The sequence below is a fragment of the Nomascus leucogenys genome, chromosome 4, assembly GCF_006542625.1.
Source record: "Nomascus leucogenys isolate Asia chromosome 4, Asia_NLE_v1, whole genome shotgun sequence".
Taxonomy (NCBI): domain Eukaryota; kingdom Metazoa; phylum Chordata; class Mammalia; order Primates; family Hylobatidae; genus Nomascus; species Nomascus leucogenys.
The window spans coordinates 20,213,710-20,230,613 of record NC_044384.1 but is presented as its reverse complement, the minus strand read 5'-3'; the positions used below and the strand labels follow the sequence as shown (position 1 = coordinate 20,230,613).

General features: G+C 40.2%; 1 protein-coding gene across 1 annotated transcript in view; it reads right to left on the bottom strand.

Moving 5' to 3' along the window:
* CCBE1 (collagen and calcium binding EGF domains 1) overlaps positions 1 to 16,904 on the bottom strand; it is a 261,647-nt gene that overhangs the window by 44,403 nt on the left and 200,340 nt on the right. Inside the window, exon 3 of the mRNA XM_003264285.4 lies at positions 1,695 to 1,747. Coding sequence (XP_003264333.1) covers positions 1,695 to 1,747 — 53 coding nt within the window. The remainder of the gene's footprint in view (positions 1 to 1,694; positions 1,748 to 16,904) is intronic.

Below are 16,904 nucleotides of genomic sequence, written 5' to 3'. Positions count from 1 at the left end.
CAAAAAGCAACAGAGCAGAGAATTAGCTCTGGCAGCTCTGGCAAAACAACTTTCAGCATGTGTGACCACTTTTCCTGAAAATATTCAGTTCTGGGTTATGTTAAATTATAGGTGCTGTAGTCTCTTTAGGATGAGGGAGACTAGTTTTAAGGCCTGGATGTTTGAAACCACTAACATTGAAAGAAACTCTAAGTATGTGGTATCCATGCACTGTGTTTTTAATTAGGTTGGGCAAGGTCTTTAGATAAGATCTTAAACCAAAGGGCCTAACCTTAATTTTCTTTGCAGTCTGCCAAACTGCAACATAAAGGTGACTGAGAAAAGCTGGTATAGAAAGAAATGCAATTATTGTGACTTTTGTGGGTTTACCCATCATGCTATAACCAACAGAATTGACTGGCAGAGAGAAATTCAGCTTAGAGAAACCCAAGACCACATCAATCATCACACGTGGAGTGATTCCCAGCCAGCCTTCCTATGGCAGCTTTCTCAAAGGTTACAGCTATGGTTCAATGAACTGTCCCATCCTTCCACCGAAAACAGCAATAAACGGGAGGGATTCATCTGTTTCTAACTGATCAAAAATGGTGCTCTATGAGATAATGCAACAGAATTAGCTTGGCTGGGCTCTAGATCTTCTATAGAGATCTGGCTTCTTGGGCAAAGGTGAAGAAAACCGTTTCACATTCCCCACCCACCTCACCCCAGCCCTGAACAAGCGTAACCCCATGCCCTTCAAACAAATAGTCTTTAGTGCTTTCTGTGTCAGGGCTCTGCCTGGAACCCTCTGTAGCCCTCTACTTTCTACTTGTTTAAGTCCTGGGCAATCTTCCTTGATAACATGGTCTCACTTCTCCCCTCATTTCCGAGACCCTCTTTGACTGCCCTGGGCCTCTGTGTATATGTCACCTCTGAACACTTTCTGCTTTGAATGTCTCTACTGCACATGTTGCAGTTATTACTAACAATGACAACAGCAGCAATAACAGCAGCCACCATTTATCAAGCTTGTAATAAGAACCAGCCTCTGTTCCAAGTGCTTGACATGTGGTAAAATTCTTAAAACCATTATTTGACCCACATATTAATACTACCCTGTAAGAACTAAGGCTTAGAAAGTAACTTGAACTTGCCCAAGGTCAAAGCTATTAGTAGGACATAGAAGCATGATTAAAATCCAGGTCTCTCTGTTTCTGTCTTCTCCCCATCCTGGCTTCTCAACTTGAATGCATGCAACTTGAGAGCTGGGTCCCTGCCTTACTTTGCTCTGTATCTGTATCTGAGTGCTGAGTTGAACACTCAGGTACTGTTTGCTGATGGTCATATAAAGGGACTTAAAGTTTAGCAGGTGAAAGGCAGGTAAAGAAAGCAGGTAGAGAGGTCAAGGGAAGAGGGTTGGTTCTAATTGTGTATAAAATGCTAATTGGGGGATTATAGCCCATTAATCATAAAACCTGAAATACTATATAAGAATGACTCAATGTGTGCAAACACATCATGTAATGATTCAGACACTGCACGCTACATATAACAAAATTGGCATCAGAAAAATTTAATGCCAAAAAATATACACAGACAGATGCACAGATAATCAGACACAGATAACACCTACATTCCATGAACATCTAAAGTTGATAGACTTTGAATGATTAGTTGTGAATAAAGTGAGACAATATCTTTTTTATATTACATACCTTCTGGGATGCATTGTCCAAGAACAAATTTATATCCTTTGCAGCACTTTTTCCTAAAAGACAAACATTTAAAATATAATATTAGGTTAAAAATAAAATTCTTTTCAGTTATTGTTTTTTGAATGACTTGTGCCCAGGAAACATTAAGGCATAAAGCAAAGTAGGGGTGAAGTATTTTTAAGGCCATCTGAGATTAAAAGAAAAAATATCAATAATACATGACCACATTTTCTAATACTGGGATATTCTTTCTGCTACATAATATATGAAATCAACATTTTGAATCCTATAAAATTAAATAATTAACTCAGACTTCAAGATACGTATATTAAGCAATTAAAGGAGTATAGGACATAGATAGGAAAAGGACCTTTAAGGGTGACCAGGCCTCTTATTCCACAGGTCAAAGAGATACAACTTGTTTATTATAACAATTAATGAATCATAATAACAATACTTGGCTAATTATAACATAGTGATTGTTAATTGTAATATAACAATAATTAGGTAGTCAACTATTAAGACCAAGACTGGAACCCAAGTGTTCTGATTCTCATTTGAGTGATTTTTTTTTTTTTAAAACACTTGTACCATATAAGAAACCAAAAGGTACCTAAATGATCTGAATTTAAAATATAGCAAACAGGTCATTCCTAACATAAATATTCAATACTTACTCCACTTCAACCAAGCTAATTTAACCAAATTAACTACCCGCTAGAAGAAAAATATTTACACTCTCTGAATGAATACAGCAAGATGCAGGCTCTCCACAACATAACATGTACAAATGTGACCCATTCTCAAAGAGAAGACAATCAATGCTGCAATCTCCAAGATAACCCATATGTTGGAATTATCAGACTTTAAAGTAGCTATTAACATAAAGGAAAATATACCTGCAATGAACAAAACAGAAAATCTCAGCAGAGAAACTACTAAAAGAACAAAACAGAAATTATAGAACTGACAAATAGATCTGAAATTTTGAAACATGCTGCTGGATGTGCTTAACAGAAGAATGGGGGAATGATGCAGGAAAGAATTTGTAAATTTGAAAATAAATGAAAATTATCCAATCTGAAGGAAAGAGAAAAAAAAGACTTAAAAAAAGGAACAGAGACTTGTGGGCTAATATCAGAGGTCTAAGGTCTGGTACTTGGAGTTCTAGAGGGAAAGGAGACAGTAAATGGAGCAGAAAAATATATTTGAAAAAACTGTGGCTGAAAACATCCAAAATTTAGAAATAAATAAAGACATTTTCCTTTGAAAGAAAATTTTCTTTGAAAAGAAAATTTATTATTTCTTGTGAAAGAAATAAATTTTCAGATTAAAGAAGTTTAGCAAGCCCCAAACGCCTAACTACACACATACACAAAATGCCTAGAGATGTCATAGTCACATTGCTGAAACCTAAAGAGAAAATCCTGAAAGCAGAGAAAAATTACACATGACATACAGGGAAAGGATGATTTTAATAACCACGAACCTCTCATCAGAAAACCACAGTAACCAGAAGACAGTGATATGACATCCTTTGAGTGCTGAGAAAACAAACTTGTGCAACCCAGAATATCCAGTGAAAATATCCTTCAAGAATGAAGGTGAAATGAAGACATTTCAGAATTACAAAAACTAAAAATTCATTACCAGCAGACCTGTGCTGAAGGGAGTTCTTCAGGCTAACAGGAGATGACACTAGAGGGAAATGTGCATCTTTAGGAAGGAATGAAGAGCATTATAAACAGCAAATATCTGAGTACACATACAGAATTTTTAAGTTCTGGATACATGTGTAGCATGTGCAGGTTACATAGGTATACATGTGCCATGGTGGTTTGCTGCACCCATCAACCCATTGTCTAGGTCTTAAGCCCCACATGCATTAGGTATTTGTCTTAATGCTCTCCCTCCTCTTGCTCCCCATCCCTCAACAGGCCCCAGTATATGATGATCCCCCCCTGTGTCCATGTGTTCTCATTGTTCAACTCCCACTTATGAGTGAGAACACGTGGTGTTTGGTTTTCTGTTCCTGTGTTCATTTGCTGAGTGATGGTTTCTACCTTCATCTATGTCCCTGAAAAGGACATGAACTCATTCTTTTTTATGGCTGTATAATATTCCATGGTGTATGCCAGTTAGAATGGCAATCATTAAAAAGTCAGGAAACAACAGATGCTGGAGAGGATGTGGAGAAATGGGAACGCTTTTACACTGTTGGTAGGAGCGTAAGTTAGTTCAACCATTGTGGAAGATAGTGTGGCAATTCCTCAGGGATCTAGAACCAGAAATACTGCTTGACCCAGCAATCCCATTACTGGGTATATACCCTAAGGATTATAAATCATTCTACTATAAAGACATATGCACACATGTTTATTGCAGCACTATTCACAATAGCAAAGACTTGCTCTTAATCTCTTAAAGCAAAAATAATAACATACATTGTCTTGCAAGGTTCATAACGCATGTAGTTGCAATAAATATGACAACTCTAGGAAAAAATGGCAGTTGGTTAAATGGACCTATGTGGTTACAAAGTCTCTACATTTTATGTAAAATAGCACAACGCTGGCATTTCCGCTGGAGCTAATGTTTCCCTTTGTCTCATTGTCTCCTGCTCACATTACTTTCCCCATTCCTTGCTTTTGCCACTTCCATCATCATATATGAGAAGCTGAGAACCAGCGTACAGTGGATCTGCAAATCTCAAGAATATACCCCAAGATATTTTGACTATAAAGGTTAAATTACCGTTTTTAAGAAGTATTTTTTTGTAACTATTAAAAACATAAGATTCAAGGTTATTCCTACTGCAACATCATTCTCGCTCATTTGTGTTTGGGCATGCTTTCCAGGAAGAGAAACTGAGTTAAACGTGGTCTACCAGCTGGGAACTGCACGTCACCTACAGCCTATCATGTCACCTACAGCCTATCATGTCACCTGTGTGAACGTACCATTTGCACATCATGGTGGATAAAGGAGCACAAACCACTGATTTGGGAAATTAGACATTATCTGTATCTTAAGACAAATTTCAGCTTTGTCAAATAATCAGAACTTTCATGTAGGTTATATAAGGTCTTCTAAGAATTTTGGTACACTTAATTTTTTTCATCACATTTTAATAAAAAATAATTTAAGATCATTATTTTCTACTCTTTCAAATTAGTATAATCTGATTTTATCACAGGTTGAGTAACCCTCATCTGAAATACCTGGGACCAGAAGTGTTCGGATTTCAGATTATTTTGGAGTTTGGCATATTTGCAGAATACCAGCTGAGCATCCCCAGTCCAAAAATCTAAAATCTGAAATGTTTCAATGAGCATTTCTTTTGAAAATGTTTCAAAATTTTGGATTAGGGATGCTCAACCTGTATTGGTCAAATCAATTTGCTGTGCTACAATTTGGTCTGCCAGGTAAATTACCATTCCTAGGAGAAACTTAAGTAATCTCTTCCTGAAACAAAATTTATAAAAATTTTATAAAATCCATAATTAGTTTTATGTGAAATTTATGAAAAGTTCATACAATTTTTAAAAGTCAAATTTGGTAACAGAAATTCTGAAGCATAACTGGGAACAGCAACGCCACTTAATTCCTCTCCCTGTAACATTTCTTGCATGCAATCCAGTGGTGGTAGATCCCTTACTTCAAAAGCATATAAAGTATGCTTTCAATATAAAAACAGTGGCATTTGGGATGCTATCAAAACAGACTTGAGTGATACAGCTAAGGTCCCCCTGCCTGTACTGGAATTCCCAGCATAGATGAATTTGACATTTTATGTTAGAAGGAAATCATCCATCCAATTTACCAAATATGAATGATGTGTGGCAGTGTCCAGAGTGCTCTTAATAGACATAATTTGCCAACCTCTCAAACTAAATTATAATTTTACATACCAAGAGAAGCCCATGAAGATATAAATTTATGATGAGGTACCAGAAGTACAGAGTCCACCTTTATATTGCATGAAACTTAAACTGTCTAGTTTTCCATCATTTAAAAAAGTCCAAGCTCCTGACAACCAGAAGGAAAACTGGCTTGAGTATTCATTAAAATGTTACGGTTATTACTTACTCCATGACTTGAGTCTGTCCTACAGAAAACTGTAAGAGGAAGAAAAGTGTACTAGATGATTTGAAACTCCAGTGATTCATGAGAAAGTTGGATACAAGGGGGAAAAACCCACATGTTTTTGATACTCAAATCGAACATCACATTTAAACATATGGTTTTATTTGCCTGTGTCTATTTTAATGCTGCATTTAAGATATAACCTCTGAGCTGTTTGATGGCATTTTAAAGTTCATGCAGATCAATATGATCCCTTACAATCTCTCTTTCCACATCCAAGACATTAAACTTGGGCACTGTGACCTTTATGAGCATTTCAAGGGCTTAGGACTGTCCATGCAGTGGAGTGAGAAGCAACCTGTCATTTGCCTTTTCATGAAATCAAATAATGAAATGTTTTGATATGCTTTCAAAAGGCTATGGAACTCCATCATGAGAAGATCTGAGTTTCAGGATGGGCATGCATCATTTAAATACCTGCTTAGCTAAGAATTTCCCCTTTGAGTTTTTTAATTGCATAACTGACCCCAGCTCTCTGCTCAAGGGAAGGAGTTGTGAGACTCCAGTGTGTCCTTCTGTCTTCCCTAGAGAGTTCCTGGGAATACATTATTTTGCACGTGAAACACCCATCAATCATAAATCGCCATTTAAAATAAATAATGAAATATTCTTAAGTATTAAAAAAAAAACACTGGTTGCACATGTCACACTGTTTCAAAGATTACTCACAACATTATTTACATACTATAAAGTTGAGACGGCCAAAGTGAAATCTTGTTACGCAAGCATGGGCACTTGTTAGATCTAACTACAAACACTGCTGTGTGGTTTTTATCTTTAGAAAAACAAACTAAGATGGGGAAAGCTCGTGTGGATTCTGGGGAGACAATCATTCTTAACATGCTTCATGTGTTGTAGCTTGGTTTTCCAAATACAAATACTTTTCTCATTTCTTGGCAAGGGGAAGTGATTAGATGGTTGTTACACAGAAAGGGTGATATATTGTAATCAAGAAAGTCTGTGGAGTTTCCCCCTGGGTACCCCTGAGTATTAACACATGTAAAAAAAAAAAAATCGTGTGGGCAGAAATACACCCCTCCAGCTAGGTGTTTGTGTGAGCTTTTGGAAGGAAAAACTACATCAGAAAAATGAAGACAACAGAGATTCCATCATCAGACTGTCTGCTGATCATTATGTTAGAGACTAGAAAAAATTTTAAAAATAACTTCCTATAGTATTAGAAGACTAAAAGTGACCATGAAAGGCCAAGTGAATTAGCAGACAAATATTTGCACCCTTGCTGCAATGCAAGGGCACATTTTTCTATTATTTATTTGGGGTTTTCCTTGCATGGCTGCTTATTCACGTGCCAGATATATCAGATTTTTATTTATTTATTTATTTATTTTTGAGATGGAGCCTTACTCTGTTGCACAGGCTGGAATGCAGTGGCATGATCTCGGCTCACTGCAACCTTTGCCTCCCAGGTACAAGCGATTCTCCTGCCTCAGCATCCTGAGTAGCTCAGATTACAGGCGCCCGCCACCACGCTCAGCTAATTTTTGTATTTTTGGTAGACGGGGTTTTGCCATGTTGGCCACGCTGGTCTCGAACTCCTGACCTCAGGTGATCTGCCTGCCTCGGCCTCCCAAAGTGCTAGGATTACAGGCATGAGCCACCGTGCCCGGCCAGATTTTTTTTTTTAATGAGAGAGAAAACTGCATTTTTGAGAGTATTTGAGAGTTCTTAGTGTTAAGGTAATGTGTAACAAATGGAGCATTGGCTTTGGGGTCAACAAATGTGGGCTAGAATTTTGGCTCTGACATTTACAGAGCTAGGGATTGCTTGCTCCTTAATCTTGGCCTTGCTCCTTGGCCTTGCTCCTTAATCTTGCTGAGCTTCAGACTCCTCATGGACAAAACATGAATAAATAGTATCTGCCTTATGACATTATTGACAGGATTACAGATAATATAAGAAAGGTGTCTAGCACAGGGCCTGGCTTGCAGTCAGAATATGTTCCAGCTGCAGCTTTATGAATACAACAAGCAAATAGCAAAAGCATCTCTTCCCAGTTGCTTTCATCTTATGATTCATCTCTTTCTTTCCACCTCTTATTCAATGGCAGGCAAATCTTTTCTTCTAAAAACAAAATAGGGGAAGAAATAAGGGGGAAGAAAAGTAAGGGGAGAAATTTTTGATTTCAAGAGGCTAGAAAAGAAATGTTATATTGCTTTCTTCTTTTACAAGTTAACCCCAAATAATGAAAACCAGAAATAAAAATGCAAGCCCCACACCCTATGGATTTAGGAGACTTCTCTAACCCTGAAACACAATGTATGAACATGGCAAGAAGATTGTGCAGGGTGGAATAACTTCATACCTGGGAGGCTCCGGGGTGGCTACCGCAGAGAAGCCAGCCAGCCCTCCCTGCAGAACCTCAGCAAGGCTTAGAAACCAGAAGCACCAGCTATTAAGGAAAGTGGAGACCAGGGTGCAGCCAGATGATCGCCAAGTCTGGTGAGAAGGAAGACTTCCATCTTTCTCCCCAACCCCAAAGCAAGTAGCCCCTATCCCTTTCCTACTGCAACAAAAAGCAAGAGGTATATTCTTTTGGAAAACTACACCCAAATAAAACAAGGAAACCCCAAACCTACCTATTTATTTACATGTAAGCTTGTTATTACCAAATCTCAGTGACAATATTAAGAGAATCATAAAAAGCATGCCCAAGAAACTCCAGACTCTGGGCTACCAAGCCAGAGAGCTGAGTAGAACCTGCCCTCTAGTAGATAATCCTGGTCAGGCACACAGAAGTCCCAAATGTTTTTAAAGAACCTCTTCAATTTAATATTTCATTCCAAAGCAACGAGCTCCTTCTGACGAAGGCTTCTGAAGGCACAGTAGATGATGGCTTCCTCGCACTGTCAACTACTCGGGCCTAAATGGAGACTTTCGAGACATAAAAACTGGAGAACCCAATTTGCATAATTTTCATCATTCCAGCCACACTGTGGCATGCCTAAGAAGGGAGTCTGGAAGAGATTTTTTGCCAGGAAGTACAGAGAACATGATCCCCTGGGGCTAATTTTAAAAGCCTGAGGGTTTAAAAGTGGTCCTGAATTTTTTTGCAGAGTTCTTTAGTATGAGGAATCTTTCCTTTCAATGTTCTTCCCTTGCTGAAATCTTTATTGAGCTTTGCATGACTTTGTGTGAACTACCAGAATTCCTTTTACACTACATCCCCCAAGACTAGAACTGAATAAATCATTAGTCTCACATCTGAGCATGCTTGGTTCCAGCCTTTTAGCCAGAAAGACTGCTCCCCCCACGAAAATGTAAGAGTATCATGGTCACTATAGCAATCACTAAGAGAAAACCAAAAACAAAATCCCCCTCCATCCACCACCACCAAAACCTGCCTATTTGTTCATCTACATGTAAGCTTGTTATTACCAAATATCAGTGGCAGTATCAAGAGAATCATAAAAAGCTTGTTAGGCATAACTTGCTAACATGTACAGTTACTGACAGTCAAGATCAAATGAGAAAAACAATACAATGGTACCTGAAAAAAATTAAACACAGAATTACCATGTGATCCAGTAACTTCACTAATGGATATGTAGTCAAGAGAATTGAAAGCAGGGACTCAAACAGATATTTGTACACCAATGGTCATAGCAGCATTATTCACAGTAGCCAAAAGGTAGACACATCCCAATGTCCATCAATGGATGAACGGATAAAAAGGTGGTACATACATATGATGGAATATTGTTCAGCCTTTAAAAGGAAATTCTGATGCATGCTACGACATGGATGAAACTTGAAGACATTATGCTAAGTGAAATAAGCCCAACACAAAAGGAGAAATACGGCATGATTCCACTTATACGAGGTACCTAGTGTATCCAAATTCAAAGAGACAGAAAGTGGAAGGGTGGTTGCCAGGGACTGTCAAGAGGGAGTTAGTAGGAAGTTACTGGGTAATGGATACAGAGTTTCAGTTGGGAAGATGAAAAATTCTGGAGACGGATGGCGGTGATGGATGCAGAACAATGTGAAAGTATTTAATGCCCCTGAATTTTACACCTAAAGTGGTTAAAATGGTAAAACCTACAGTTATTTTTGCCACACACACATACACGCAACAATCAAGTGAAGAAGTAATTCAGTTGAAGTAATTCCTCTAATCATTAAAACCCTGGTCATGGTATCATCCGGGTTTTAACTGCTCAAATTACAGAAAAGTAAAAAGTATATGTGGGAGGGTTATTAAATGGGGCTAAGGTAACAACCAGAAGGTACTCATTCCAACAAGGCCGCAAGCGATGATCTTTTCATAAATTAATCAAATATCTCCTCAAAAACCAGAAGACCTGAAAGTCTGGGCCCTGGGCCTTGGGAATGTACTTCCTGGGTGTGAATCTGAGCTCTGCTGCTTTCCAGCTTCAGTCCTTAGATAACTGACATTAAGTTCTCCTAACTCAATTTCCTCATCTGTAAAATGGGATAGTAACACTATCTACCCCACAAGCTTGGGGTGAGGGTTACATGAGTTTTAAGGCATCAAGAGCTTAGTAAGTGCTGGCATGCATCAAGCCCAACAGCAAATGTAAAAAGACATCTGCTGTTTTTCCTGTTTTGTCACCCCGACTGAGCCCACCTGAAGGACCCTGAGTGCTGCAAGCAGGGACATCAGGACACAAGGAGCCCCTGCTACAGTCTAACTCTCACAGGCCTGGCTTGAAGTGAAAAGCTGCCAGTCCTCAGTGACAGTAAAACAGGGACCAGGGTCTCAACCACATGTGGTACCATGTTCACTCCTGCTCAAAGACATAATAATTTTACCGGTTAGAAAGAGAAGTGAAACCTCTTAGGCTGCTGAAGCATTTGACTTCCTATGATCAATGTGATATCCATCTCAATGATTAAAGGCATATGATTGGTTCTCTGTTTACTGAAAGCAGGCCCAGAACTTACAGATGTCAACAGCAGCACACACTGCAAGGCTGAGAACACGCGTGCTGGTTCTGACAGTCCTCTCTCCCTGGCATATCAGGGTGCTTCAGACCCACAGGGTCAATGTCCTCAGCAGACACAGACACTCAGATGGCCAGAGTCCTGAGGGGCTTTGGAGACAAGAACCCTGGAATGATTAACTTTCTTTTCTTCTTTTTCTTTTCTTTTTTTTTTTTTTGAGATGGACTCTTGCTCTGTCACCCATGCTGGAGTGCAGTGGTGCAATCGCCACTCACTGCAACCTCTGCCTCCTGGGTTCAAGCGATTCTCCTGCCTCAGCCTCCCAAGTAGCTAGGATTACTGGCATGTGCCACCATACCCAGCTAATTTTGTATTTTTAGTAGAGAGGGGGTTTTGCCATGTTGGCCAGGCTGGTCTCGAACTCCTGACATCAAGTGATCTGTATGCCTCGGCTTCCCAAAGCACTGGGATTACAGACGTGAGCCACTGTGCCCAGCCCTGATTAACTTTCTCTTGGCAACCAAGTCAGTGCTACACACTCCACTTCTCTTTGAACCCAGTCTTCCCTCTTTCTTTATCTCCCTAAAAGAATTTTCTACCTTGTCAACCCTCATTATCTTGCTTGCTGGCTGCCTTTTCCTTAGTTCAAATGAGAAGATCATCACTAAAACATAAGGAAAAAATGTAACAAATTAAAAAAGGTAGGCTTGATATTACCTTTGCAAAAAATAAAATGTGATTATATTGTATATGTATATACTTACATACACAGAAGGATTTTTTTTTTTTTTTTTTTTTTTTGAGATGGAGTTTCCTTTTGTCAACCAGGCTGGAGTGCAGTGGTGTGATCTTGGCTCACTGCAACCTCCACCTCCTGGGTTCAAGTGATTCTCCTGCCCCATCCTCCCGGGTAGCTGGGATTACAAGTGCCCGCCACCACGCCCAGCTAATTTTTTGTATTTTTAGTAGAGACGGGGTTTCGCCATGCTGGGCAGGCTGGTCTCGAACTGCTGACCTCAGGTGATCTGCCTGCCTCGGCCTCCCAAAGTGCTGGGATTACAGGCGTGAGCCACCACGCCCAGCCGAGATACGTATTTTTACGTAACAAAATAAAGGCTAGTTTGGAGATTCACCAATGTATTCACAAGTGGTTCTCTTTATGCAGGTGCGAGACAGGATATTCCCCTTTTTTTGCATATTTTCTGAATTTTCTATAATGAGCATGAATTGATTTTGTAAGAAAAAATAAAGGAAATAATAAAATAATCATTATTTTTCAAAGTGTTTTGGTATATTTCTAATGCCAGGCTTGGCAATGGCTTCAGAAACTTCTGGTTTTGAAACTGGGTAAGGAATGATGTTCATGAATGCATGTTTGGCACGACTACATACAGGCATGTCTGCTCCAATCATGATTCACTTCGCCAACCCAAAACAGCAACATTTTAAACAAGGTCATTGTTGGGACCAGCTATGTTTTAACCAAACAGCTTTTGACCAAGTCACCTGGAGCCAACATATGGTAATCATTAAGAAACTGCTTTAGGAAACCATAGTATCATTTAGTAGGATATTCATTAATCTTACTTTTTTCACCTAAAGTAACTGGCTTACTAGAGGTTTACTTTACATAAGATTTTAATCGAACAATTTTCTCCTTTGTAAGACATGTTTAAACCAACAAATCTCTGCTCTCGTTTATTTCCATGATGGCTAAATTTTGGAAGCACTGATTGTTGCGACTCTTACTCTGGGGGTCATCGTCCAGAGACAGCGCATGAAAGACTATTCCTTGGCAGCAATGTGGTTCACTGCAAACAGTAACAATTGTGGGATCCGACACCCAAAGACCTGGGCATTTATTTATTTTGATTTTATCCTTAGCTCTCTGAGCATTTTAGGAATACCTGAATGACTATTAGTAATGCTACAATGGCATTTATCAAGCAAATCATATCTTCAAGCATTGCATTATACATAATAAACTGACCAATATAACAAAAATTGTTCACCATGGTTATGAAGCATCCTGCAAAGTTTCTGAACTGCCCCCTTGCCACCTCACCCTCTCACCCTGTAAATTTTCTCTGCAAGTCTGCCATTGCTCCCCCACCTTTTTCCCTTCCTCACAGGGTGGATCCATTTGTAGGTTTTATATCCTCACCTTTCTGCTCATGGCTCCCTCCTAAGTTGCAAATGTGGGCATTTTAATTGCCTTCATTTTTCTTGCCTATATTTTCTAAGTTTGTTTAAATAATTACATTATTATTGTTGAAATGAGAAAATATTATATTTTGAAACTAATAGAAAAAATAAAAATGGCCAGGCGTGGTGACTCATGCCTGGAATTCCAGCGTTTTGGGAAGCCAAGGTGGGCGGATCACCTGAGCTCAGGAGTTCAAGACCTGCCTGGGCAACATGGCAAAATCCCATCTCTACCAAAAATACAAAAATTAGCTGGGTGTGGTGGCACGTGCCTGTAGTCCCAGCTACTCAGGAGGCTGAGGCAGGAGAATCACTTGAGCCCAGGAGGCGGAGATTGCAGTTGAGCCGAGATTGCACCACTGGACTCCAACCTGAGCGGCAGCGTGAGAGACTGTCTCCAAAACAAAACAAAACAAAACAAAACAAAACAACGTTTCATGGTCTATTCCCCAGCTAAGGTGGAAAAGAAAAGCATTCTGGCGGGCACTTTGTGAGGCCGAGGCGAGTGGATTGCCTGAGCTCAGCAGTTCAAGACCAGCCTGGGCAACACAGTGAAACCCTGTCTCTACTAAAATACAAAAAATTAGCCAGGTATGGTGGCATGTGCCTGTAATCCCAGCTACTCGGGAGGCTGAGGCAGTAGAATCATTTGAACCTGGAAGGTGGTGGTTGCAGTGGGCCAAGATTGTGCCACTGCACTCCAGCCTGGGCAACAGAGTGAGACTCTGTCTCAAAAAAAAAAAAAGAAAAGAAAAGCATTCTTGGTGTAGCCAGAGGTCTATGGCAAATAATTCACACGCATATTTTAAAATATTGCCTTCTATTTTTTTTTCTCTCTGGTAGAAGCCCCAAATTACCTACAACAGCTGCGTTTTCAGGTCACTAGTGTGACAGAGTCGTTTTCCCATATCTGCTATTCCCTTTTATCTATGGTAACTGAAATCCAAATTACAGCTGGGCACATCACCACCCAGAATTAAGGTAACATTTCCCAGCCTCTCATCCCACCAGGTATGGTCTTATGGATTAGACTGACCAACAGGATGTGAGTGACAGATGGTGTGCAACTTCCAGGCAGTGCCCTTAAACAGATGGGACACACGCCCTCCCTCCTTCCCCTTCTCCTTCCCATGAGTGGGAATGTGAATGTGGAGGTGATGAGCCATTTTGGACAATGTGAGGTCAATGCCCTAATGATGTGGATCAATACACAAGAAACCTGTGTCCGCGACACCACTCGGTTGTGCGTAAGAGAAAAACATTTCCACCTTATTTAAGCTGTTGTTTTTGGTTTCAGTTACAGAAGCTCAATACACATCCAAAGCCAAAATGGCAGAAGGAAATGGACCCATGGAAGAAAGGCCACTGAAATGCAGAGTCAGTGCACCTAAAGAGGCCCAGAGAAGATGTGGCCTTTATTTTGCCCCAGTAACAACTGTGCATGGAGCCCTTAAGCCGTACAGAATGCTGACCCTTGAAGTGTAAATGTCTAGAGCCTTCCTTGTAAATTACCCAATGTGAAAGGAGGCTCTGCTTGGACAGGGCTGTGATCCTTCCTCCCACCACACTGTGGGCAGTTCCACCGGCGCGTGACCTTTCTGCTGCAGTTCACTGTATAAATGTGGCATTTCTAGGGAGATAGATCAGTACAGGAATCTGTAAATACAATTTGCTGATTCCAAGTTTTCTCTGCAGGTCAGTCACTTGGGAATTTAATGGGACAGTCTTAAAGGAGAGAGTTTCACTTGTAATGACTTGAGAAGAAACAGAGGGAACTGATCTGAGATAATCTTTCTTAGGTTAATAAATCATGATGTGACAGATCCCATTCCTCACTTGCATAAAATCCTCATGGACAGTGAAACACAATGGACATTAACTCAGGCCTAAGTCACTGGAAGGAGAAATTCATATAACACCGAAAGTAGGATTTCTACTTTAAATCATTTACAGATGAGAGGAAGAACCTTCTATTTGTTTTAAATTCTGAACTTCACAGTGACCCAGTATCACAGTAAAAATTTCTATTCCGATCAGTTAAAAACTGGAAATATTAAGTTTGACTTAAAGAAGAACTTACTATATACCAAGATAAGCATTTTCCATAGATTATTTAATTCTCATAAAAACTTCTTTTTTTAATAGGTGAGAAGCTGGAGCATAGAGCACTTCACCTGTTAAAATTAGTAGCTAAGCCAGGACATGAGCCCAGGCTGCTGGGCTCCACAGCCCACCTCTTCCCTGAACTGCGTGTTGCAGGAGACACAGATTAGTAAGATTTACATTTGGTAAACAAGCAATGTGGGAGAAATAGATATGCTTAGTGGTATGATTTGACTGTGTCCCCATCCAAATCTCATTTCGAATTGCATCTCCCACAATTCCCACATGTCCTAGGAGGAACTCAGTAAGAGCTAATTGAATCATGCGGATAGGTCTTTCCCATGCTGTTCTTGTAATAGTGAATAAATCCCATGAGATCTGATTTTTTAAAAACAGGAGTTTCCCTGCACAAGCTCTCTCTCTTTGCCTGCTGCCATCCATGTAAGATGTGACTTGTTCCTCCTTGCCTTCCACCATGATTGTGAGGCCTCCCAAGCCATGTGGAACTGTAAGTCCATCAAACCTCTTTCTTCCCAGTCTCAGGAAGCAGCATGAAAATGGACTAACACACCTGGCTAGGGACACACAAGACAAAGCAATACGAGCTTCATAACAGAAGTGTAATGTGTCCTCTCAGTACAGAGGATAAAGTCAATTTCAGGAGCCAGGGAAATACACAGCTTGGAGTTGCCTCTGCCCCAGAAAGATATACATAAGGGGCACCCATCCTCATTCACTACCAGCCCGGCCCCGCCAGGGTGGCCCAAATCCACTTTCTCTGTTGTGCAAGCTCAGCTTTCCTCTGGGCAATAATTTTCTCCATCCTTGGTTCAGATGATCCTTAGACAACCGTTAGGATGTCTCTCCCAAACCTGAACCTAATTTAATCTGTAGGGCATAAGAGGGTGGAAATAAAAGACTACAGATAGAGTGATTAAAAAGGCTACTAAAGTATTTCAGCCTAGAGATAAGAGCATGGAGTTGAAAAATGAGGAAAGATTTTTCTTTTTTTAATGTTGGGGTTAAAATCTGTAAGACTTCCTAACACACTGGATATAAAGAATAAGAAAATCAGAGAAGTCCAAGACTAGAGATTTATTTTTGTAGAGCTGCCTGGGGGATGAGGTTGCCATGAACGAATATGAGTTATATCAGAATACAAGTTAAATCAGAAGAGAGCTAATTACAAAAGATTTTTACAGCACAGAGTTGGGGATGACTAGAAGGTATTACATTCAGTTTGAACATGCTGCTTAATATGTTTTAGGCTATAGGCAGCTCAAGGGCAAGGCAGGGCATGGAGCTCTAGCGACGACCTGCAGCATGGTAGATGAAGCCAACAGTGGATAAATGCACCCAGGGAGGGGCCGGGTGCTGTGGCTCACGCCTGTAATCCTAGCATTTTGGGAGGCCGAGGCAGGCAGATCACCTGAGGCCAGGAGTCTGAGACCAGCCTGGCCAACATGGTGAAACCCTGTCTCTACTAAAAATACAAAAATTAGCCAGGCATGTTGTCCCAGTTACTTGTGGGGCTGAGGCAGGATAATCGCTTGAATCTGGGAGGTGAAGCTTGCAGTGTGCCCGAGATCACACCACTGCACTCTAGCCTGGGGCAACAGGCAAGATCTGTCTTAAAAAAAAAAAAAAAGCACCCAGGGAGGGCATGGGCCAAGGACATGGCTGGGGAGATGTCCACCTGGCCTAACTGGGCACAGTAAAGAAACCAGAGAGTTAAAAAGGGAAGAGCTAGTAAGGGAAGTGATGTCAAGGATGCCAACAAACTGGCTGTCTGAACCTGAACAAATCACTTTCCTATTTTGAACCTCTGTT